The following is a 26,664-nucleotide window of genomic DNA, read 5'->3' as shown; positions in this document are numbered from 1 at the left end:
ATTTGTTTTCCCATTAAAAAAAAACAAAACGTGTTTTCCCAGATCCCAGAACCAGGAAGGGAGGCACCAGCACATGATAACATTGTATAATCATTTTCTGAAACAAAATGAAAATATAATATAAGTTTGGTTATCACTGCACAGCTTTCAGTTTGTGCAGTTTGGCAAGGAGAGGGGGTAAATGGGTTTTACAAGAGTTCTGGGTATCCTCCCTCTGAAATATTTTGAAAATACCTGCCACTTGATGCAACCCATTGCATTCAAAATACAAAATTTTTGCTCTTCGGATATATATGTATGAACTCCAGAGATAAGTCACCTCTGGCCTGGTCCACACTACAGCGTTAAATCGATTTAAACAGCGTTAAATCGATTTAACGTTGTACCCGTCCACACTACAAGGCACTTTAAATCGATTTTAAGGGCTCTTAAAATCGATTTCTGTACTCCTCCCCAACGAGAGGAGTAACCCTAAAATCAATATTACTATATCGATTTAGGGTTAGTGTGGACGGAAATCGAAGTTATTGGTCTCATTCTTTTACTGTAGCTACCCAGAGTGCACCGCTCCGGAAATCGATGGTAGCCTAGGACCATGGACACACACCACTGAATTAATGTGCCCTAGTGTGGACGCATAAAATCGATTTTATAAAACCGGTTTTATAAAACCGGTTTTAATAATTTCGATTTTATGCTGTAGTGTAGACGTAGCCTCTGGCTAGAAGGATTTAGTGGTATCCAGAGAGGGAATGAATTCTATCAGAGGCTGGGAAATCATTCTAAACATCCTCCTAGTTTAGTGGTGGAATTTTAATAAGGATCTCTCAAACAACAATGCTTCAATAGGTCCCAGTTCCCTCCATACTTTCAATCTTAAAATGCCTGCCTTCCCTCTTCTGTATCCCACCTAGTTCTGGATTCAAACCTATTGTTCTGCATTCACTGCACCCCTACGAAAGGAGGAAAGGAGGAACTGAGGGGCCTAAACAGGTTATAAGGAGTGATCTGAACCTAAAATAAATTTGTTTAGTTTAAAGAATGGGTGAAGGTTTCCAACATTTATTTTTTTAACACGTGCCTATTAATAATACACTTTGGCATCTAGGTTCCTACTGACTTTTAAAAACAAATGACAGGTTATATTAGCTAACTTTCAGCTAAGTAAGCACAAAATAGTTCACTTTCAGGACATCATATTGTCATCTTTGCCTACCCAAAACTATTCATGAATGTGACGAATAGTTTCAGCCAAAAAACAAATAGGGAAAAAAAATTAGAAAGTTAAAATGTTTAATTTCAACCATTTGGAAATGTTTTGTTTTGACTTTTGTTTTGAATTGGCTTTTCAAATTCAAATATGGCCAATTTAAAAAAGAAAACATTGAAATAAGGGTTTAAAACACTTGTAACAATCAAATCAAAACAGAAAACTAAAAACAATTGTTTGGGGTTGACTAAAATGTTTTGGTTCACTCAAAACTACGTGAAAAACTGAAAGAAACTATTTCAAATTGACCAGAAACATTTTGGTCAATTTGAAACCAAAAAGTTTTGAGTTTTTTGATCTGACAAAAATATATATACAAAAAATGGTTTGATTTCAAATCAAACCAGATTTTTCTAAGCTCTGCTCTAGACGTCTCTCTTGACCTCCATCATTTCCTGCATTTCTAGCTGCCTCTCCAACATATGCTCTTTGATGTCTAGTCTCCTAATCCCTCTTCTGCCTCTCTTCTCCATGTCTATTGATATTTCCATTATCCTGCCCGTCTCTCAGTCTTGATTTTTCTCTTTCCTTCTCCCTTCCCCCCACACCCCTAATATCTTATCTTTCACTACATCCTGTTGATTCCTGGTTAGTATCTCAAAAATCCACCCTTCTGTCTCAGTACCCACTGCTAAAATACCTTTTCCCTGCTCTGAGCAACTTTCATCTTAATTACTGTAACCCTCTCCAGTTTCATTTTACCTCTCCCTTTTCCAAAATATTTCAATAACATCAACTTACTCTCCTGCTGCTTCAACCAGGTCACCACCATCTGTCTTTGAATTTTTTCACTCGTTTCCTTTCTCTTACCACATCAAATTCAAATTCTTTGTCTTCAGCAACAATCCTGGACTTTTGAAATCCCTTCTTTTCTATAAAAATGACATTTTTCCTGCAATACATAACCGGGTCCCATTCTACATCTCTGCTCTCATTACTCTCTTCTCCCCTTCCCACTCCCTACTCAGTCTTTGCACAGGTGAAGCATTTGGCATCAAAACATGTATTATGGTAAAATGAACTGGCATAAAATGTTACCACAGGCTATCAAATGTGGACAAATTATAGTATTTTTAAGAAATATACTCACCAGTTTCAGAAGTTCTGACAGACAGTGGAAATGATGACTGATTCCCATGGCCAAGTCTAGTGAAAGCCCTTATGGAAATGTTGTAGAGAGTGTATGGTTTCATGCCATTTAAAAAAATACTTGTAGCTGAGGTATTTTTAATAAATAAGTCATTGGCATAATTGTACAGAACTTCATAATGAGTTATGATCCCATTAGGTTGCTCTGGTGGTGACCATCTCAAGTATATTCCTGTTGCAGTTACATCTAATACCTCTACATTCTGGGGCGGGGAGCCTGGTTCTGTAACACAGAATAAAAGATCTTTGAATTTTTTTAACTGATCATATAATAGAAAAATGTTCCATAAATGTATATGTTCCTAATATCTCGACATTTCTAGAGGCAGCTACAGCAAGATCCAGAACTAAAGGTGATGACATGGTCTCCTCTCCAAATCATTATTACCAAATGCTATCAGTTTTTCACCTTCATATATCTCAGAAATCCTTCTTTTCCCACCATTATAAATGCTGGAGGCAAAGCAGGGTTTGGGGGTGAAGGCTTACAGCTCATGACCCCCCCCCCCGCCAGGTAATATCCTCATGACCTTCTGAGGGGTCTCGACCCCCAGTTTGAGAACCCCTGTCTTAGGGTATGTCTTCACTGCAACTGAAAACCTGCACTGGCCTGTGCCAGCTGACTCGGGCTCATGGGGCTTGGGCTAGTGGGCTGTTTAACTGCAGTGTAGATGTTTGGGCTCAGGCTGGGGCCCAGACTCTAGGATCCTGCAAGGTGGGAGTGTGCCAGAGTTTGTGCCGCACTCCAAGCCTGAACATCTACTCCGCAATCAGACAGACCCTTAGTCTGAATCCCAGAAGCCTGAATCAGCTGGCCCAGACCAGCCAAGGGTGTCTAATTGTAGTGTAGACATGCCCAGAGTGGCCAAATTGTGGCTGGCCCTCTCGTAGGATCAAACCTCTCTACGTTCATTGCGCTCTCGCTGTAGGGGTCAGTGACAGCTTCTGCTAGTGTCCCCTAGGATTCAATCTACCCAGGCATTTACCCCATACCCCTCATTGTGGTATATGAATGCCTAAAGAAAGCCATCTTACAGGAGTGGAGGAGTAAGCGGATCTATGGCCCTGATCCTCTTCATATCAGCCAGTGGATCTGACTGTCCACTGAGGGGAGGAGAGTGTGCTCCTAAGAGGTTGTACACAGGGTGTACGCTCCCTGCACATCAGGAAGTTCCAAAATACTTTTTACCTCAGGGAGGCTCAGAATGCCTCCCCTCTGATCCCTCTGGAGTGGTGCAGCTCTGCACTATTTCAACGCTGGGGCTAAAAGGCACAAAGGGTTCATGTAGCGAGTCGGTATGGCTCCCCTCCTGCCCAGGAGAGGGCGTGCCCCACCGGACGCCTGAATGGGCGGAGTTGAGGAGAGGTGAGCCTGCCCCTCAGAGGGTCAGGCGGCGACCCAGAAGCACAAAAGCCGGCCGTCAGAGCTCAGTTGAAGCCCAGCCACTGCCGGGAGCAGACCTGCCGCGGGGAGCTCATGACTGGGAAGCCGCTGGAGCCCAGGGCAGTCGCCCTGACTGGCCGGAGCTTCCCCACGCCCGCTACTGGGGGGAGCCGCCGGAGCTTCCCTGCGCCCACTAGTAGGGGGAGCTGCCGGAGCCTCCCCGTCCCTACTGTTACCCCGAGGAACCCCCGGAGGAGCTGCTGGACCTACCACCCAGCCCTGGCCGCGAGGAGCCCATGCTGCTGGACTTCCTGGGGGCTGACGCCACGGACCAGGTAGACCCGGAGGGGGAAACTGGAAGTAGCCCGGGGGCAGCCAACCCCAGTCAGGCTGCAGACGTACCTAAGCCTATGTCAGTGTGTTTCGGTCAGGATCCCCACTGACCGTCAGCGGTGATAGCCGCTACTAGGGCTCTAGGCTGGGACGCAGTGGAGTGGGAGGGCCTGCGTTCCCCCTGCCACCCTCCCAAGGGTGGCAGACTCCCCCTCTCCCTGACCTGAGGAGGCTAGTAAGACTATTTGTTTGCTGGGCCCCTGCTGAAGGGCCTGAGCCCTAAACTGCTTGTTGCCCCGCCCTGAGCCAGGGCCTGGGCTTTATACACCTGAACTGCTGGTTGCCCCGCCCTGCCCAAGGGCCTGGGCTTCTAGATTGTTTGTTTGCTCCACCCTGAACCAAAAGGGTCTGAGCTTGGTGACTCTGCATTTGGTGCCCCGCCCAGCCTTAGGGTGGGGCCCCCATTGCCCCTGTATTGTCGCTCAGCCCTGAGGCAAAGGGGCCTGAGCTCCCAATTGACTCTATATTGTTGCTCGGCCCTGAAGCAAAGGGCCTGAGCTCCCAATTGACTCTGTATTGTTGCTCAGCCCTGAGGCAAAGGGCCTGAACTCCCCATTGACTTTGCATTGTTGCTCAGCCCAGAAGTAAAGGGCCTGAGCTCCCCCCTTGACTCTGTATTGTAGCTCGGCCCAAACCCGGGGCCGGAACTTTGGACCTTTATGTTTGCTGCCCCAGGACCTGCCTGGCCCAACCGCGTGTAGCAAGCTGGTGTGGCTTCCCTCTGCCCCTCAAGGAGAGTCGAGCCCTGGTCCCATACCTTTACAGTTCAATACAGCTCTAATCTGATCAGTGTGATTGATGGCTCTGTCTGTTAGGCTACATCTACACTTGGAGCTAGGAGTGGGATTCCCAGCTCAAGTAGATATACTCACGCAAGCTAGCAGTAGCATGAGCAGTGGCAGCACAGGCTAGCCTCCACTAGTACAAACCCACCCAGACCCCATGAGTATGTACTCCAGGCTGCTAGCCTGTGCTGCCCCTGGGCTGCCCATGCCACCATGACTACACTAATATTTTTTAATGTACTAGCTCAATGAGAGATAGTCTGAGTATGTTTATTTGAGCTGGGTATCACACCCCTATCTCCAAGTGTAGACATATCCTTGGTGTATTTTTAAAAGAGCAGCTCTTTTACTGGCACTGGTAAAAATCCAAATAAGTTACTTCATTTTATGTTCACCATTATTGTGAAGCACTCTTGAGACACAAAAGCAATCTTGAGACACAAAATTACTATTACAGTTTCCATATGGAATTAAATAGGTAAGACTGATTCTGAGCCATATCTTACTCACTTAAGGTAAAACCCACAGGAGTGAGAGTAAATGTGTGTGAGAAAGGGCCCAGGAAATGTCACAGCTTTCCCTATCCTATGTTTTCAACCAAAGTTCCCCTCAGGAGAGATCAGATTGCAGAGGGGTAGGATCCAAATCCTTTGCCTCTCGGGGATCTGTGTGGAAAAGAAAGACAAACTACGTGGTGTGCTGGCCCATCCATGCTAACATTTGGCCTCCCCTTCCCCTCTGGCAGCAGGACTCCCTAAGGAACTAGGCTACTATTGACTCCTGTGTCCATACAATCTTCTCATTTCTTAAGGGGGTGCCAATCCAAAGCAGAAGTTAATACTTCTGGAACAGTAGTAACTGCTGTGTGGGCAGGGTTTTGAGAGGAGCATGCTGTGGAGAGAGGGGCTGTGCTCAGGTATTACCCAGAGCTACAGAATCTTGATCTGATATATAACAGTGCAAGTGGTTCCTAAAATATTTTCTCTTATGCTAAAATTACTGATCAATTTCAATGGATAAAGAAGCTCCATTTGTAGACAGCACATTCACCCAGGTTCCATGATCTGAGATGGTTTCCAAAGTGTTTCTAGGTGCAATTTACAATGCTGGTTTTAAGATAAAAAGCCTTTAATGGTTTAGGTTCTGGATGCCTCAGAAGCCATCTATCTTCCACATCATGATCAGAAGTTGTGGATCTTCCAAGCTAATAACCCCTGGGTTAATTAGAAAGGAGCTGGTGACAGCGCATTTTCAGTGAAGGTTCTGGAGCTGCTCCCCTGTTGGTGCACCAGAACCCAAATTTGCTGACCTTCAGGTACTGCTGAAGTTTATTTCTTTCCTCCCAGGCCTGAAAATCTGGCTGAGGGGAGCAACACTGGGTGGTGGGAGAGTCCTAGTTTGAGTGGATTTGAGAAGATTCCAAATTTTGGAAATAGATCTCAATGTGTATGTTTTATCATTTGTTTGTGCATGCACCCAGTGCATGCACATCACTGAAACAAGAGACTTACCATCTTCAGGTGTTCTCACAAAAATATCGTTCTCTTCAGACAGAGCACTTTCTCCCACTGCGGTGGAAGCTGCTACTCTCATTTTATAATTTGTGTATTTTTTCAGACCTAGGAAGAGCAAGAAAAAAAAATCCTAGCCTGTGATTCTTCTTCAACATCCTCTTTTCCTTTTAGTTCACATATTAAGTATAAAAATGGGCAGTGTTCAAATAGTTTTCATAGCTATATAAGAATTTATGTAACTTAAAAAACAACTAATCGCCCATAGAGCCACTGAGATATTCTAAAACCCACTATCTAAAATAAAATTTATGTTGAGGCTTCAACTAATCACTCCCATTGACTTCAATAGAAATTGATTAGCTCCGTCTCTGTATATAGCTTTAACAATGTGGAATCCAGTATGTGTGTGAGCACGTATATTTATTTTAGTACTTTGGTTAGTACAAACAGATGTCTGAAAACCCACAATGGGATGCCTTTTCTTCAATTAATATACAAAAAGGTATTTTTTTAAAAGTAGAAAAGATGATAAATTTCTAACACATACTGTGTAAAAGTGAAAGTCGTAAAAAGAACTAGCAGCACAGAAACACTGAGCCAAACTAACCCCCTCCCATGTGAAAAGCCAAGAAGGGGATGTTCTATGAGAAAATTCCCACTAGAAATCCCTTGCATAAATTACTAACTACCATCCCGAAGGAGCCAGGATAGTGGGTTTTGCCCTCTATATAAAAGCCACTCCCCAAAATTGGCAGATTCCTCTGGATCCACAAGAAGCGTGGGCCATTGATGCAGAAGCCCTCTCTGCCCCTGCACCAGCTCTGGCCCCCATCCTCCTCCTCAGTTTATAAGCAGAGCAACTCCATTGGAGCCATATTGCCAGGGAGCTCTCTAGCCATGCCAGCCCCTGGACCTAGCGTTTATTCATAGAATCATAGAATATCAGGGTTGGAAGGGACCTCAGAAGGTCTAGTCCAACCCCCTGCTCAAAGCAGGACCAAATCCCAACTAAACCATCCCAGCCAGGGCTTTGTCAAGCCTGACCTTAAAAACCTCTAACCTTTCTCAGGTAACTTCCATGGACCCAGAGGTGGGCACAATAGGTCTTCTTCCCCAGCCTGCCCACTCCTCTCCTCCAGCCTCATCGTCCCTTCCCCACCTTCTGCAAGGGGAGAGGGGACAGTGTTGCAGAAATGCTTCCCTTCCACATGAAGATTGGGGAGGAATGATCTGGACTACCTACATTTCTAAATAGTTAGTTTGGTAAATTTTGCATAACACAGTTGCAACTATTTTTATGAATCAGGGAAATGTAAGGCTGGAAGGGACCTCAACAGGTTATCTAGTTCACCCCCTCATGCTAAAGCTATCTCATACCTGTTATAAGGAAGCTATTGTTTGTAGTTGTCATGTGAAATGCTCTCTTCGTGTCCAGTTCCATTGCATAAATTGTATAATGAGTGATTTTTCCATTAGGATTTGCTGGAGGATCCCAATACAGCAAAACAGATGATGAACTAATATTTTTATAATAAATATTTTGCACTGAGCTTGGAACTTAAGGAAAAAAACAAAAGAGTTAACGTGGGTGAAGGAAAGATTAAATTATGACAAAAACTAGGGTGGAAGGAGGAATCCCTTACATGAAATTATTTCGAAGTTATACAATGTTACCTTGTTCATGTGTGCTAACAGTGAGAACAGCTGGAGGCCCTTCTCCAATAATGGTGAAAGCAGATACACTGATTGTATATTCTGTGAAAGGTATAAGTTCTTTTATTGTATATGACAGCTGTTCAGATGAAATGATGACATACTGGTTATCTGTGGTTAAAAGGGAAAAAAGCCTTGTTATACGTTTGTAAAATTAACTTATTTTTCAAAAGTTTAAGACGAAGATGTAATATTTTACTGTAGGCATTCCCACCTCACTTTCATGGCAATTAGAATATATAAATAATAGGCTACATCATGGCCTATAACTTACATGGAGAGGACACTCTGTACACAGATCTCCCCATGTTTTTACATCCATCCCTACTCTCTAGACCCTGTAGAGGCCTCTCCACACAGTCCAAAGTCCAGGCTTTGGGATTGGGTGGACACTCAGTGGACTAAGCTAAACATTCAGCAAGATAATGGAGGACAGGGAATGCAGATTGTCTCCCCTATAGTCTGTGGATCTTGGGGTCTGTGGCCCCAAGGAGTTTGGGGAGGAGGGGGGGGGAAAATGCTGATACGGAAGCACAAAGCCTCTGTGTAGATGACCCCAGCCTCCCAGGACCCACAGGAATCTACTAAACTAGAGAGTGGGCCTTGCTTTCTTCTCCACAGAGAGTGAGGAATTTCCTCTTCCTTCTCGCCAGCTAAATGATGTGATTAATCTCAAGAGCATCTATTCCTAGGTCTCCTCAAGGAGATCCCTTCATGTGGGTGTTTTGGTTGGAGGGAATGAGCAGGGCCAATACTATGAAACAAAGCTAAAAGGCCAGGGTTGAATCAGGAGAATATTCAGGATATCAGGGGTATAGGCTAAACTCAGTAGCCAGCTGACTGTGCTAGTCAAAATTAGTGCCCCATAGAGGTGTCTTTACCCTACAGCATTCTGAACATGCACATGAAGGGGTAGAGACAGCCTATCTGAAAATTAGGCCAAGGGTTCTTGAGCTGAGTATCCAAAAATGGAAGCATCCAAAATCAGTGGCCACTTTTTGAAAATCTGTCTGCATCTAACTGACAAATATTTTCAAGACAAAATAAGTTACTTATATCTGAATACTGTTTTACACCAGATGCAGACCTGAAGAAGGGCTCTGTGTAAGCTTGAAAGCTTGTCTCTCTTGCCAACAGATGTTGGTCCAATAAAAGATACTACCTCATCCACCTTGTCTCTCTCATATCCTGTGACAACACCGCTAAAAAACACTGCAAACCAGATGCAAGGACTTTAATGGAGCATAAATAAAATCAGAATTTAGCCCTCTGACTGCTGTTAAAAGCTCTCATTGTAAAAATTTGGAGAGGTATTTTAAGCCTGTATCTGTCAACTAAGTCTTGTTTAATGGGCCATAAATATCCATACTTAGTAAAGAAACAATGTTCCATTGATAACGCAGAACAAGTGTATACACTAATGACATCACCATGACATGGGGGGTCATCTCCACCTGTTTGCCACCCCATAGAGCAGAGTTGTAACTTTTTGACCTATTTACCTTAGTGACATTTGAAAAGCTATTAGTCAAAAGGCTCAGGGAAATCAAGGTCTGTGAAAGGCTTGGAGATATGTTAATCCCCTGCAATCACACCTGCTTTGGCAACTGTAATAACTGATTGTCTATGCAGCTTGGCTGATGGCTCTAGTGTGCTACTTTCACTGGGAAGAAGGTCAGCTGGGTGATAAGGGGCTAGTTCCTGCCTGTGTGGCATTCACAGTTGCTTCAGAAGGTTATTTGGTAGTAAAAATTTTGACTCCAGAAAATGACCCATTAATAATTTGGTTGAACTCTGTGCTAAAGATCATATTTGTGACAGTGACAGGGACCTTTTGAACAATGAGGTAGGTATAAAAATATCTTAACATTTTACCAGAAACTGAATGTAGTTCTGCTGCTCCATTTATGGTGGGCAAGTTATCACTAGACAGACTAGTAAATGTTACTGAAGAAACTGTTTGTATCATGGGAAATATCTCAGCTGAACCTTCATATAATCCAGTGGCTGTTTCTACTGTATCCCAAGTGAAAGTAGATTGGATATTTTCATTTAACATGTCTGGATCCACAGAATCCATCGAATGCTAAAAAAACAATAACAAATACATCACAAACCAAATATGACACTTACCATTAACTCATTTTTCTCTCTCTCTCTCACACACACACACAAACATATACATAGTATATAATAGTATGTATATATACACTAGAGAGATTAGATTAATATAAATTATAGGTAGAGCTGCAGGGCCGGCTCCAGCCATTTTGCCGCCCCAAGCACGGCAGCACGCCACAGGGGGCGCTCTGCCACTCGCCGCGCCCCCGCGGCTCCGGTGGACCTCCCGCAGGAGTCCCTGTGGAGGGTCCGCTGGTCCCGTGGCTCCGGTGGACCTCCCGCAGGCGTGCCTGCGGATACCCCACCGGAGCCACGGGACCAGCGGACCCTCCACAGGGACACCTGCGGGAGGTCCACCGCAGCCACCTGCCGCCCTCCTGGCAAGTAGCAGAGCGCCCCCCGCGGCATGCCGCCCCAAGCACGCGCTTGGCGCGCTGTGGCCTGGAGCTGGCCCTGTAGAGCTGGTATCAACAACTACAATTAAGATTGCCTGACACTTCTCGTTATAAAACCTTATTTTCAATTGCATATAACTTTGATAAACTTTAACTATCTGAGCTGAAATCTTCAATGCTGGGATCTGACTCAGGCTGATTTTGTTTTTTCAAGTTTCAGCTAAAACAGTTTATTACCTTCTGAAAACAGGATTAAAGGAAAACATGCTGTTTTGCTCATGTTAACAACATTCTTACAACCATTTCATTAAGAAGTTCTAGTGTCCCCCTGCTTTGGAGCAAAGTCTTGAAACTTAGCAGAGGTGTTACTTTGAATGTGCCTTTTGATATACCTAGGAAAATTCACCCAAATCTGGTCAAGTGAAAAGCCTTTTGAATATCTTCCTGCTTAGTGGACTTGTTAGAGTTTGGCAGTTAAATTCTCCACAGATTTCATCTGCACTAAGAATACTCCTGCCCAGGACTGTAGGGGGTAACTGTGGCACTAAAATTGAGAAGAGGAGGACTGTCTATCCTGCATTCTCAATGCTCTGCCTGTTGGGCATGGAGAAAAAAGAGGAACAAACTGACTGCAGAAGGATAAGAAATGAGGAGGAGGGAAAGTTAATTGGGTCAATGGCACAGGATCAAGTACGAAGTAATATTCAGGAGATCTAGATTCAATTCAAGGGTCTGTTGCAGACTTCCCATGTGACTTTGTGCAAGTCACTTAATAACAGAACTTGTTGAAAGGCCAGTAAAAAAATTGTGATTTTGGGTTAAAATTTATTGGAAATTATGTGGATTTTTTTTCAAAAATAAAAACAAATTCTGACCAGCTCGATAGCTGATTGAACATTCCCTCAAATTTTTAAAATAAAAATCTAGCTTTTTATTGCAGTGTGGATATACTCTAAGTGAGGTGAAACTAGAAACTTTAACTCTCAATTAAAAATAGAATAGGAAATAAGGGACAGCGTGAAAAGACTGAAAATTAATCAACAGTAACTAACTTTGTAATTTAAAATAAAACCACACCAACTATCTCATGAGTAAGGTAACCAAAACGGAATAGCCAAATAAAAACCAAATAAAAACCAAAATACCTTAACTTTCGCTGTGAGAATTGTGTTTTCCACAGTGACTCCTGTGTCCTGAGCTAACACTTTAACCCTATATTGGGTAATGACTCCATTTGGTTGTTCTGGTTTCCTCCATGCAATTCTTATGAGAGTGGCTTCTACTTCTGCTAGTTGTAAGTCAGATACAGCACTTGGAACTAAAACAAACAAAAAACCCTTAAATTAAATGTTATCTCCAATACTGAATTTAATTGAACACTGCCAATTGATTTCTAAATGTTACTGTAAACTTTTTCAGCACACTGAACAAAGGCAATCTAAGCATCTATTGAGATTTTAACTGTTTATGAACTAAGTTGTTCCAGTGCAATCAACAAGTTACATCAAGAAAATTTCATCTCACAGGTTAAATCATAATCTAAGAACATGCAGATAGTTATATGATATGCAGTATCTTAATAGGACTGTATTAACAAGGCCAGATCCTCATCTGGTGTAAATCAGTATATCTCAATTCCAATTCAAGTCATTTGCATTGGGAAGTCAATGGATCTATGCTGATCTACATCAGTTTGAACAAACTTATACAAACTTAGGTGTGAATAAATTAAACATATATACATGCATGAAATGAAAAAGTATTTGGAAAATTATAACTGATGATGGTCCCATTTTGTGTATCACATTTTTATGAGTTTTATTTCCATTTAGCCTTTTAGTATTAATAATGATCTTACAGTGGATGTATATATATATCATTTAGTCCTTTCCCTGCCATTGCAGGTGCCTTTGGCACTGGGGTACCTCAGTCCCTCGTATTCTCTGCCTGTGACACATAACAGTCTAGTCTCCTGTGGGCTGTAATACTTCAGTCTAATTTCAGTTGTTGGGTTTAGTGTGTGGATGCTGAGTGGTGTGGGTGGCTTGTGATATACAGGAGGTCACACTAGATGATCTGGTGGTCCCTTCTGGCCTTAAATTCTAGAACTTTTTGACTCTTTACATGCAAAATAATGAACATCACACATCAGTGTCTTAACATTCTACAGAATGGCTCTCATAGAATTTGAGGCATAAAATCATTCATCCTAAAGTAACATAGATAAAAGAACTGCTAATCCTGATTCATATGAGTAGTCCTTTAACTACAAATGGGACTACTCACATGAGCGATGGTTTGTAGGGTTAGGACCAAAATTATCAGTCTGTCATATTATGATACACTTGAGAATATTTATGTTGCCTAGCATGAATATGAATACCACTTAAACCAGTGTTCAAATTTGACGGGTATAACACTCACTACTTGCTGAAAAGAAGTTAGAATAACCCACTGCTTTTAAACCAAAATTTGAATATTGGAATACTATAATCACCTGCTAGTGTTCCCAGAAGCAACTAAGTAAAATAAATCTAACACATAAATAAAATAAAAGAATATGAGTCAGAGCGAGAGTGCAGTCCAGGAGGAAAACACTGGTCTGGAAGTCAGGACATCTGAATTCTATTCTAGACTCTGCCACTGACCTGCTGTATGAACTTGGGCAAGTCACTTCACTTCTTCTTACTGTTTCCCCTCCTACCCTTTGTCTTGTGTATTTAGGTCCTGAACCTAGTAGTCACATTGAAATCAATGGGATTCCTTATAGTATACAAAGCTAAGCATGAAGCAGGTGGATAGGAATCTAAAACCGAAAGCTCTCTGGGACATGGATTATCTATTACTATGTGTTTGTACAGCACCTAGCACAACAGAGACCTGATCATGGCTGGGGCCTGTAGGCACTACTTTCCAGCAAATGTCTCAAACTTCAATAAAAGTTTGAAAGAACTGAGACTCGGAATCAACTACTCCATTAGTCAATGAGGACCAGTGACCAGACCAGAGGACAGAGAACATGGTATCAAACTGTGTAATAAGTGTGAACCGCATCTTAACAGAGAAATTGTGATATGAGCTCTCTCTCCTCCCATTCACAGTCACATAACATTACTGTGGCATCTACAGCAATTTCCTACTGGAAATTATTCATGATCTTTAGCTGTGTTTAGTGTGATAAAGATTTTGTCCTTTTTGAATAAAAAACCCCTTAATTCAACTGACTACTTGTGTTTTACATTTTCTCTCCTTCCCTTCTCCTCTCCGCCCTCCCCACATACAACCTGTTCTGATTCTCTCCACTAGGAATGAGAGGGAGAATCAGCAACATGTAACTATACAAAACTCCGCAGAACACAAGAAAGAGTTTTGTGGCTCACTAGTAATTCACAGGCCACAGTTTGGGTAACTCGAGACTAACTAACCCACTAAAGGACTCATCCAATCCATATCATTTTATAACTGAGAAAGGAAGCTAGAACTGTATTTTGAAGAGGAACACTAATCACAGGAGGCAGATCTGAAAGTGTCAGAGCATCATGAAAATTGGTGTTGGCACTGCAGGCAGTATTTAAGGAAAGGAATTCACAAGTCTGTTAGTTTTGTTTTAATTAGGAACAAAGATTGAACAGGGCTGAACAGAGAAAAATGGGCAGGAGGGGACACAGGGAAAGGGAAAGATGGAAGATGGAAAAGGAAGGTGATGGGGGAAGAATGCACATGTGCCTTATCACACCTGCTGAGTTTGACTAGATGTCTCCTGTACTTATCATGAGCAGCATTTCATCTGTTCTATTTTCAAATCTTTTATATACTGAGATATTTCACCATAATAAATATAAAGGTATTCTTGGGGTTTTCTTTAAAACACAGTGTTTTAACTAAAGGGTTAATCATCTCCTTACAAAGAAACAATTAATTTTGTTGAAAGTAGTGCAATTATGATGCACATAGATCACATTCTTCTTTTTCAAGGTTAGCACAAGCTACTCTCAAAACAGTATTTTTTCAAAGAGCTCTACATGAAAAAGATCACTATAAAGATAATTAACTGTACATGTGGAGTGACATTTGATGTAATTACAGAAATATGTTCTTACCCTACTATTTACTGCCATCTACTGGCCGAACAATGGAGTTGTTCCTTAACTGAATTACCCAGCCCAGATGTAATATCTTTTTTTTTTTCATTCAAAAAACATATTAGTCTCATAATCTTTGAAGGCTTCTGAAATCAAATGAATGTGGTCACAGTGTGTTTTTAATATTTTATGTGCTTGCTAAACATACAAAACTTTTCTGTGTATTCCCTTTCTTTGATTTGTGATTTCTTGCGTAAAATATACTATCTGAAAGAGGAAGTCAACTAGAAACACATCTATTTTTCATACACAATTTACAGAAATGGCTTTGAAGGGAGAATTAAAACCAGTCACCATATGTAGCAGGACAATTAGCTTTGTCTATTTTACTTCTATAACCCTACCTACCTTCTGGAGGAGTGAAAACTGTTAAATTAGATTTAGGCCCCATCCCGGCACTTGTCTCAGCAGCAACATACACATCATAGATTGCAAATGGTGTTAGATTACTAAATTTGAAAGTGAGATCTTTTGTGCTGTTATCTAGAATATAACCTAGAATGAAACGGGAAAACAGTTTCCGTTTAATACAAACAGTATCGAACATTTCTTCATTTTGAATATAGTTATTTTCCATGACAATGAAAGACAAAAGACAAAACCAATAATAAAGTTATTAACAATAATGAAATTACCATTAGTTTATGATAACTATGACTTATTACAAGTAATATTGCATGCTCCTGGTAAAATACTTATATATCATTGCAATACGAGCAGATCCTCTTAACCAGTCTAAAGGGAAAGAAATTTTCCATTCGATTTCTCTTCTACAATTAATCTCTCCAACAATGTTCACTGGGGAGGGGCTCTAAAAATTAGTCTTAAAATTATAATTATGTCAAATTGATTATCTTCTAATATAACTATATACACCACTGTAGTGAGGGTTTGTGGCCTCCCTCTGAGACTAATGAGAAGAAGCCACGAACCACCCTCTGGTGGGCAGAGACAGGCAAGCGATGTACCCCACTAGAAGCGGAGGGGTCGGACTGGAAGTTTAAAATGCAGGCCCTAGAGCTCAGTTCTGCGAAAGCTGGAGAAGGAAGCAGACATTTCTAGGGCCATCCAGAGGATTCAGGGAGCCTGGGACAAAGCGGGGGAGCTGCAGCGCTTGTACTCACCTGGCGGCGGCCTGGGTCTTTGGAGGCATTTTGGCGGTGGGGGGCCCTTCAGTCGCTCCGCGTCTTCAGCAGCACTGAAGGGCCCCCTGACGCCAAAATGCTGCCGAACACCCGGACCACCGCCGGGTCAGGGCTCGTGGGGCCCCTGTGGGGCCCGGGGCAAATTGCCCCACTTGCCCCCCACCCCGGCAGCCCTGGACACTTCTTCCCCCATGATAGAGCTCTACAGCATTGAGGGTCCAAAGGAGGTGTCGGAAGTACAGACTGACCAGTACCTGGAGGAGCTACTGGGACTGCCGCTGGCCGTGTACCCCAAGATGGAGAAACCCCAGGAGACGGAGGTATACCAGGAGGGGTAGTAGTAAGTAGCCCAAGGACACCAAACATTAGTCCAGTTGTGTTGCCAGAGTCCAGGTCAGCGTGTTTCAGTGGGATCTCCACTGACCCAGTAGTGGAGTCCTCCACCACTGTCAGGGCCCTAGGCTGGGACCTGGTGAAGTAGGGTGGACCTGGGTCCCCCTACTCCCTGCTGCTGATGCCACCTCTGGGTTGGCAGCCTGCCCACCTTAGGCCAAAGAGCCTGTGTTTGCTTGCTGTCTTCCCTAGCCAGGATTCTCTGGGCTATTGACCACTTATGGCTCTTGTCATAAACAGATAGCTAAGGGTTAATGTCTCTTTCACCTGAAGCACCTGACCAGAGGACCAATCAGAAAACCGGATTTTTTCAACTCTGGGTGGAGGGAAGTTTGTGTCTGAGTCTTTTGTCTGTCTGCCTGCTTTCTCTGAGCTTTGGAGAAGCAGTTTCTACTTTCTAGTCTTCTGTTTCTAAGTGTAAGGACAAAGAGATCAGATAGTAAGTTATATGGTTTCTTTTCTTTGGTATTTGCATGAATATAAGTGCTGGAGTGCTTTGATTTGTATTCTTTTTGAATAAGGCTGTTTATTCAATATTTCTTTTAAGCAATTGACCCTGTATTGTATCATCTTAATACAGAGAGACCATTTGTATGTATTTTTCTTTCTTTTTATATAAAGCTTTCTTTTAAGACCTGTTGGAGTTTTTTCTTTACTTCAGGGAAATTGAGTCTGTACTCACCAGGGAATTGGTGGGAGGAAAAAATCAGGGGAGATCTGTGTGTTGGATTTGCTAGCCTGATTTTGCATTCCCTCTGGGGGAATAGGAAAGTGCTTTTGGTTTCCAGGATTGGGAACGGAGAGGGGGAGTCACTCTGTGTAGTTTCACAGAGCTTGTGTCTGTGTATCTCTCCAGGAGCACCTGGAGGGGGGAAGGGAAAAAGGATTATTTCCCTTTGTTGTGAGACTCAAGGGATTTGGGTCTTGGGGTCCCCAGGGAAGGTTTTTCAGAGGGACCAGAGTGCCCCAAAACACTCTAATTTTTTGGGTGGTGGCAGCAAGTACCAGGTCCAAGCTGGTAACTAAGCTTGGAGGTTTTCATGCTAACCCCCATATTTTGGACGCTAAGGTCCAAATCTGGGACTAAGGTTATGACATGGTGGCAGCAGTGGTGGGATATAGACAGAATCCAGAAGCCAGTAGGAATATTATATTTTTCTCTTCTCTGCTAAGGGCTTTTTAGCAGAGAGAAACAGTTTGGTTTTAAAAGGGAACCAGAGAGAATTTTTTTTTTCTGCTCTCTCTGGCAGTTTGTGGCTTGCATGTTAAGCGAGAAACCATTAAGAGACTGTTAAGGGTCTTTTGTCACACAATAGCACTCCCATTGAGAGTCATTACCAGCACTATATATATGCAAATAAAGTGGTTTTTCAGGTTTACTTAACATTGAAGATTAGCTAAAGGCACTATTGCTAGGCAGACTTCAGGAGGCAACAGAGAACCTGCAGTTCAGAAGATAAACACCGGAGGGCACCCCAACACAAGAAAACAGGAATCATGACTTCTAAGGCAAAAATTGAGGCCGAAGAACAATTCAGAGAAGCTGAACACAGGCGACAACTGGAAATAAAACAAAAAGAGATGGAGATGAAAGAAAAGGAAGAAAGCATCAAACTGGCAGCCTTCCAAAGAGAACAGGCAGCCCAAGAGGCAGCACACAAAAGAAAACTAGAAGAAGAAGAGGTGGCCTACCGAAGGAAACAAGCAGAACAAGAGGCGGCCCACCGCCGAGACATGGAAAAACACCAAAAAGAAATGGAAAAAACACCAAAAAGAAATGGAAAAAACAACAAAAAGAGAATGAAGAGAAGGAAAAACAGAGAAAACATGAACTGGAGTTGGCAAAAGCTGGGCTGCATGTGCCAGCCAACCCTAACAACCCGGCGCCAATTATTGCTCCACAGCACAGGAAATTTCCCACCTACAAGGCAGGTGATGACACCGAGGCCTTCTTGGAAAATTTTGAAAGAGCCTGTCTTGGGTACAGCATTCCCGAAGACCAGTACATGGTAGAATTGAGGTCACAGCTCAGTGGACCTTTAGCAGAGGTGGCAGCTGAAATGCCTAAGCAGCAAATGAATGACTATAAACTTTTTCAAACCAAGGCCAGATACAGGATGGGGATAACCCCAGATCATGCCCGTCGGCGCTTCAGAACCCAAAAGTGGAAACCAGAGGTGTCATTTCCCAAACACGCCTACTACATTGCAAAAAACTATGAGGCCTGGATAACAGGAAACAACATTCAAACCTTGGAAGAACTGCACCTCCTCATACAAATGGAGCAGTTCTTGGATGGTGTTCCTGAAGACATCACACGGTACATACAAGATGGAAAACCCAAAGATCTCGCTGAGGCGGGGGAGATTGGAGCCAAATGGATGGAACTGGCAGAAAGCAAGAAAGCTACTGTCAAGGGGAACGATTACCCCAGGGGGCACACAGACCATAAACCCTACAACCGAGGACAGCCAAAGACCCCACATACCACCCAAGTAAAGCCACAGATACCCTACCCTTCAACCTCACCAGTCTCCAGTAACTCACCTCGGCCCAGTGACCCATCAGATGGAAGATGCTTTAAGTGTAATGAACTGGGACATATCAAGGCCAACTGTCCAAAAAACACCATGCGAGTGCAATTCATTACACCACCATCACACCAAAGATCCCTAGGCCCGGATGCCTCTCAAATACCCTTGGAGCGAAGGGAAAATTTGAGAGTGGGCGGAAAGAAGGTTACTGCGTGGAGAGACACGGGGGCACAAGTGTCAGCTATCCACCAATCCTTCGTTGACCCCAAATTCATCAACCCAAAGGCCAAAGTTACAATTTACCCCTTCATGTCACAAGCTGTAGACTTGCCTACAGCTGAACTGCCTGTCCAGTACAAAGGCTGGTCAGGAATGTGGACTTTTGCAGTCTATGACAATTATCCTATCCCCATGCTACTGGGGGAAGACTTGGCCAACCAGGTGAGGCGGGCCAAGAGAGTGGGAATGGTTACACGTAGCCAAACCAGGCAAGCTTCCAGACCCATTCCTGTTCCTGAGCCGTCCACAGACGCCCCGTCTGTGTTACCAGAGACCCAGACAGAGGTAGTGGACCCAGATTCCATGCCTACCACTGAAACAGCCACAGCATCTCCAGTCCCAGGCCCGGAACTGGAACAGCAACCAGCACCAGCAAGTGCAACCACATCTTCAAACTCAACGCCAGAGGGCGCCAGCGAGCCAGAACTGGCAGAAGCCAAAGACAGCCATACCCAAAAGGCTCAGCCAGAGCCTGAAATACCCTCAGGTGCACCAGCGGAGAGCGGTTCACCAGCAACGAAAACAAACCCATCACCTACATCGCTTCCAGAGGGACCAAGTCCACAGTCTGAGGAAGAACTGATGACCCCAGCCTCAAGGGAACAGTTCCAGGCTGAGCAGGAAGCGGATAACAGCCTTCAGAAAGCTTGGGCGGCGGCACGGAGCACCCCACCGCCTCTCAGCTCTTCTAATCGATCCCGGTTTGTTATAGACCAAGGACTTTTATACAAGGAAATTCTTTCTGGTGGATACCGGGAAGAATGGCAGCCGCAAAAACAGTTGGTGGTTCCAACTAAGTACCGGGGGAAGCTCTTAAGCTTAGCCCATGATCATCCCAGTGGCCATGCTGGGGTGAACAGAACCAAGGACCGGTTGGGGAAGTTCTTCCACTGGGAGGGGATGGGCAAGGACGTTGCCAAGTATGTCCGGTCTTGTGAGGTATGCCAAAGAGTGGGAAAGCCTCAAGACCAGGTCAAGGCCCCTCTCCAGCCACTCCCCATAATTGAGGTCCCATTTCAGCGAGTAGCTGTGGATATTCTGGGCCCTTTCCCAAAAAAGACGCCCAGAGGAAAGCAGTACGTACTGACTTTAGTGGACTTTGCTACCCGATGGCCAGAAACAGTCGCTGTAGGCAACACCAGGGCTAACACTGTGTGCCTGGCCCTAACAGACATCTTTGCCAGGGTAGGTTGGCCCTCTGACATCCTTACAGATTCAGGGTCTAATTTCCTGGCAGGGACCATGGAAAAACTGTGGGAAACTCATGGGGTGAATCACTTGGTTGCCACCCCGTACCACCATCAAACCAATGGCCTGGTGGAAAGGTTCAATGGAACTTTGGGGGCCATGATACGAAAATTCATCAACGAATTCTCCAATAATTGGGACCTAGTGTTGCAGCAGTTGCTGTTTGCCTACAGGGCTGTACCACATCCCAGTTTAGGGTTTTCACCATTTGAACTTGTGTATGGTCACGAGGTTAAGGGGCCATTACAGTTGGTGAAGCAGCAATGGGAGGGGTTTACGCCTTCTCCAGGAACTAACATTCTGGACTTTGTAAGCAACCTACAAAGCACCCTCCGACACTCTTTAGCCCTTGCTAGAGAGAACCTAAAGGATGCTCAAGAAGAGCAAAAGGCCTGGTATGACAGACATGCCAGAGAACGTTCCTTCAAGGTAGGAGACCAGGTTATGGTCTTGAAGGCGCAACAGGCCCATAAGATGGAAGCATCATGGGAAGGGCCATTCACGGTCCAAGAGCGCCTGGGAGCTGTAAACTACCTCATAGCATTTCCCAATTCCTCACTAAAGCCTAAAGTGTACCATGTTAATTCTCTCAAGCCTTTCTATTCCAGAGACTTACAGGTTTGTCAGTTTACAGTCCAGGGAGATGATGCTGAGTGGCCTGATGGTGTCTACTACGACGGGAAAAAAGACGGTGGCGTGGAAGAGGTGAACCTCTCAACCACCCTAGAACGTCTGCAGCGGCAACAAATCAAGGAGCTGTGCACTAGCTTCGCCCCATTGTTCTCAGCCACCCCAGGACGGACTGAACGGGCATACCACTCCATTGATACAGGTAATGCTCACCCAATCAGAACCCCACCCTACCGAGTGTCTCCTCATGCCCAAGCTGCTATAGAACGGGAGATCCAGAACATGCTACAGATGGGTATAATCCGCCCATCTACCAGTGCATGGGCATCTCCAGTGGTTCTGGTACCCAAACCAGATGGGGAAATACGCTTTTGCATGGACTACCGTAAGCTAAATGCTGTAACTCGTCCGGACAACTATCCAATGCCACGTACCGATGAGCTATTGGAAAAGTTGGGACGTGCCCAGTTCATCTCTACAATAGACTTAACCAAGGGGTACTGGCAAGTACCGCTAGATGAACCTGCCAAGGAGAGGTCAGCATTCGTCACCCATGCGGGGGTGTATGAATTCAATGTCCTTCCTTTCGGCCTTCGAAATGCACCCGCCACCTTCCAGAGGCTGGTAGATGGTCTACTAGCTGGACTGGGAGAATTTGCAGTTGCCTACCTCGATGATGTGGCCATTTTTTCAGACTCCTGGCCCGAACACCTACTACACCTGGAAAAGGTCTTTGAGCGCATCAGGCAGGCAGGGCTAACTGTTAAGGCCAAAAAGTGTCAAATAGGCCAAAACAGAGTGACTTACCTGGGGCACCAGGTGGGTCGAGGAACCATAAACCCCCTACAGGCCAAGGTGGATGCTATCCAAAAGTGGCCTGTCCCACGGTCCAAGAAGCAGGTCCAATCCTTCTTAGGCTTGGCCGGATACTACAGGCGATTTGTACCACACTACAGCCAAATCGCTGCCCCACTGACCGACCTGACCAAAAAGACCCAGCCAAATGCAGTTAAGTGGACTGATGAGTGTCAAAAGGCTTTTAGCCAACTTAAGGCAACGCTCATGTCTGACCCTGTGCTCAGGGCCCCGGACTTTGACAAGCCATTCCTAGTAACCACGGATGCATCTGAGCGTGGTATAGGAGCAGTGCTCATGCAGGAAGCAACAGATCACAACTTCCATCCTGTCGTGTTTCTCAGCAAGAAACTGTCTGAGAGGGAAAGTCACTGGTCAGTCAGTGAAAAGGAATGCTATGCCATTGTGTACGCCCTGGAAAAGCTACGCCCATATGTTTGGGGACGGCGGTTCCAACTACAAACTGACCATGCTGCACTAAAGTGGCTTCATACTGCCAAGGGGAACAACAAGAAACTTCTTCGTTGGAGTTTAGCTCTCCAAGATTTTGATTTTGAAATTCAACACATCACAGGAGCTTCTAACAAAGTTGCTGATGCTCTCTCCCGTGAGAGTTTCCCAGAATTCAGTAGTTAAAAAGTGTTCTTAAACTGTAGAAGTCTGTTAGTTATATACTTAGTGGTATATGTAAAGGTGCATGTGTTGTAGTAATCTGTTTATTTTAAAGTTCTAGAAGGAAATCGCCGCCAGTGAGCTTCCCCACTGTCTGCAATTTGGGGGGCGTGTCATAAACAGATAGCTAAGGGTTAATGTCTCATTCACCTGAAGCACCTGACCAGAGGACCAATCAGAAAACCGGATTTTTTCAACTCTGGGTGGAGGGAAGTTTGTGTCTGAGTCTTTTGTCTGTCTGCCTGCTTTCTCTGAGCTTTGGAGAAGCAGTTTCTACTTTCTAGTCTTCTGTTTCTAAGTGTAAGGACAAAGAGATCAGATAGTAAGTTATATGGTTTCTTTTCTTTGGTATTTGCATGAATATAAGTGCTGGAGTGCTTTGATTTGTATTCTTTTTGAATAAGGCTGTTTATTCAATATTTCTTTTAAGCAATTGACCCTGTATTGTATCATCTTAATACAGAGAGACCATTTGTATGTATTTTTCTTTCTTTTTATATAAAGCTTTCTTTTAAGACCTGTTGGAGTTTTTTCTTTACTTCAGGGAAATTGAGTCTGTACTCACCAGGGAATTGGTGGGAGGAAAAAATCAGGGGAGATCTGTGTGTTGGATTTGTTAGCCTGATTTTGCATTCCCTCTGGGGGAATAGGAAAGTGCTTTTGGTTTCCAGGATTGGGAACGGAGAGGGGGAGTCACTCTGTGTAGTTTCACAGAGCTTGTGTCTGTGTATCTCTCCAGGAGCACCTGGAGGGGGGAAGGGAAAAAGGATTATTTCCCTTTGTTGTGAGACTCAAGGGATTTGGGTCTTGGGGTCCCCAGGGAAGGTTTTTCAGAGGGACCAGAGTGCCCCAAAACACTCTAATTTTTTGGGTGGTGGCAGCAAGTACCAGGTCCAAGCTGGTAACTAAGCTTGGAGGTTTTCATGCTAACCCCCATATTTTGGACGCTAAGGTCCAAATCTGGGACTAAGGTTATGACATGCTACCCTGCCCCAAGGGCCAGAGCCCCTTTGACCACTTATTGCTCTGCTCTGCCCAGGGGGGTAGAGCCCTGAGACTGCTAATTCCCTATTGAACTTTGCATTTACAGGCACACTGTCGCGAGGGGGCACGGCCTCCCTCTAAGACTGATGGGAGGGATGGCCATGAACCCCTAAATGCACCTACAACTAAGCTAAAAAATCAGCAAAAGTATAAAACCAGGTTCACATTATAGATATATGTGGAGTGGTGGAGAAAATAATCACAAGAAGGATAGTTACAGGTAAGAAATGTTCTATTCTGCCTCATCATCTCTCCAGCTATCCTCATTGTGGAGCAATAAAAGAACAGTGAAGGAAGAATATAGAAAGATTTGAATATAACAGCTGATTCTATAAGGGTAATACTCTTTAAAGAAAACTTGACTGATTATTTAGGAATCTCAGACTGGAGAACCCCTTCTTCAAGTCAAGTACAGCTCACACAGACCTCTCTTTTCTTCTGGACTGTTAAGATTTTGGAATATTATGTTAAGAATTGCTCTAGACTTGGAACTGGTTCTATGGATCCCAGGTTCTGTTACACAAATAATAATGATAAATATCAAAAAGTTCAAGTGGGAAGACGATTTCTAAGGGGCACTTTTGGAGCTGTCTGATTCTCTCATAACAGATGCTGGGAGCTCTCCATTCTCTGGTGAGAAATTGTGGCTCAAATACTAAATTAAAATAGTATTTTAAAAGGCAATAATCCAATTCCCTTGTGTTACTGAAGAGTTTCCTTCTAAAATAAAGATAAAATAATCTCATTTCTTAAAAAATGTATTTTTGTGCAATACGTATTCAGGTGTCTTAGTTGATTTCCCCACTCACTACAACTATAGATACTAGACCATATTTAAAATGGTTCATTAAATCACCAAACTTTTGGATTATCACTATCTACCCATGTCTGTTAATTCTAATTGCCTTTAATATCAAAGTCCAAAAGTCTAGAATGATATTGAGGACATGTGACAGCTGTAGACGGAAAATGATAACACAATACAAAATACTTTGAATGTCAAGCTCATATGACTGTAATTCTTTTCATTCCAGCTTGTGCAATACTATTGATGCCCTGATTAAGAATATATTACATGTGAGGAAAATGGGTCTTAGTTATCAGGACAATGAGAATTGGTTTCCAATACTTTTGTAGTAGATAGGCATTTTGCAATCAAGCAACTTCATCATGTGCTATTGGAAATCATTAGGCATGAAAACCGTCATGTCTGACATTAAGAAGTTGACTAGTACAATATCTTTTTAGACAGAAGGCTAAATCTTCACTTTACGATCTGTCCAGTGTAAGGTACATGTTAGTGTGCTGCCTGTGATGGGGCAGAGAGGCCCCACACTGGTACCGCAGGAGTTAACCCTTCCTTCCTAGCAGAGGAAGCCATGCCCCGGAAGCTCTGCTGGGTATGCTCCAACTGGAGAACAGGTATAAAAGCCTGCAGATCAACTCAGTCGGGGCTGACCACTTCAGGAGAAGGACACACGCTGCTAGCTCCTGAAGAGGGAGAACCTGCACGCCAGGATCCAGGAGTCAGCCAAGCCGAGGCACTACCTGAGACCCCGATGGAGGACATCACAGGGGAGGAACAGACCAGAGGACCCCCTGCTGCAGATGAACTTGTATTCATGGTAGGAAGTGACCCAGGGGAACTTTAGAGACAAACAGTGTTAAAGCTATATCTGCTCAGTGTGTTGTGGGTGGATCTCTGCTGAGTGAGTGGCAAGGAGAGCTTGCCACTACCAGGGTCCTGGGTTGAGGCTCGATGGAGAGGGCAGGCCCGAGTACCCCTACTCTCTCACCCCTGAACCATGAGGGATCCTAAAGACTCCAGCTGCTAGGCCGTGCTACCCTGCTTGTAAGAGGGGTTGTATAGACTCTGGCCACTAGGCAATGCTACCTCGCTTGTAAGAAATGGTTGTATAGACTCTGGCTGCTAGGCCGCACTATCCCGCTAGCAAGGAGGGGGTGTATGGACTCTGGCCAGTAGGCCATGCTACCCCACTCGTGAAGGGGGATTGTATAAACTTTGGCCACTGGGCCACGCTACCCTGCTCGTGAGGCGGGGTTCTATGGACTCTGGCTGCTAGGCAACGCTATCCTGCTCGTGGTGGGGGGTTGTATGGACCCAGGCTGCTAGGTTGTGCTACCCTACCAGACAGAAGCGATAGCGGGGAAGAAGGCCGAAAGGCTGTAACCAACCGACCGTGGCGAGGCGGACGTAAGGACTGGAGAGTGGTGAGGCGCTGACACCCCATCCCACCCCTGCCGCAAAGGGGCGCTGTGGTGCCAGGCCCGCCACACTGCCCCTAAAGCTGCTCAGGAGGGAGATTGTAGCTAGGGTGAGCAGATGTCCCAATTTTATAGGGACAGTCCCAATATTTGGGGCTTTTTCTTATATAGGAGTCTATCACCTCCTTGTCCCCTGTCCCAATTTCTAACATTTGCTATCTGGTCACCCTAATTGTAGGTCTGTCAAAATATGCCTCCTGGTCTCTCCTGCTCCCAGGAGGAAATACCCTGTACCAAGTCAATACCTGGTGCTCTGGCACAGATAAGATGGCCAGTACATTAGAGGCACATGGCAAAACTCCATCTAGTCCCCTTCCTTTCCCAGCTCTCCCACCCTTTGGTGTCAGGCAAGACATAATGCTAGCAAAGCCTGTGCAAGGGAGAGGGGGACCTAGACCCCTTAATTCCCCATGTGTAGCCAAGAAGGCCTGACCAATATTTGGGCCTATGTGATAAATACCTTCCCAGCCCACATCTACAGAAATCTGAAGCCTAACTGTGAATTTCAGGGACAGAGACTGATATATAGCTTTGTTTATTTTAGTTCAATGGCGATACAGTACAAGCTGAGCAACTGCATCAGTTTTGACATTCAGCATGGGTTTGTGCAGACTAGCCTCTATGGGTCTCACTAGAATGCCCTTATTTTGCCAAATCCTATTTTTAAAATTTCAGATAATTTCTCAGTTACTCCAATATACTTGTTAGTAAT

At 44.3% G+C, this 26,664-nt stretch overlaps 1 protein-coding gene across 1 annotated transcript in view; it reads right to left on the bottom strand.

Annotated features, from left to right (window-relative positions):
• Window positions 1-26,664, bottom strand: part of PTPRQ (protein tyrosine phosphatase receptor type Q) — a 155,741-nt gene that overhangs the window by 112,136 nt on the left and 16,941 nt on the right. The window contains exons 8-14 of the mRNA XM_050935707.1: window positions 15,215-15,361; window positions 11,870-12,042; window positions 10,077-10,294; window positions 8,170-8,342; window positions 7,873-8,052; window positions 6,493-6,600; window positions 2,361-2,642 (exon numbers count right to left, since the gene is read on the bottom strand). Of these exons, the coding sequence (XP_050791664.1) occupies window positions 2,361-2,642; window positions 6,493-6,600; window positions 7,873-8,052; window positions 8,170-8,342; window positions 10,077-10,294; window positions 11,870-12,042; window positions 15,215-15,361 (1,281 nt within the window). The remainder of the gene's footprint in view (window positions 1-2,360; window positions 2,643-6,492; window positions 6,601-7,872; window positions 8,053-8,169; window positions 8,343-10,076; window positions 10,295-11,869; window positions 12,043-15,214; window positions 15,362-26,664) is intronic.

Source organism: Gopherus flavomarginatus, chromosome 1, assembly GCF_025201925.1.
Source record: "Gopherus flavomarginatus isolate rGopFla2 chromosome 1, rGopFla2.mat.asm, whole genome shotgun sequence".
In the NCBI taxonomy this organism is placed as follows: Eukaryota; Metazoa; Chordata; order Testudines; family Testudinidae; genus Gopherus; species Gopherus flavomarginatus.
The sequence above is the reverse complement of the archived record's forward strand: the minus strand, read 5'-3'. Positions and strand labels throughout refer to the sequence as shown.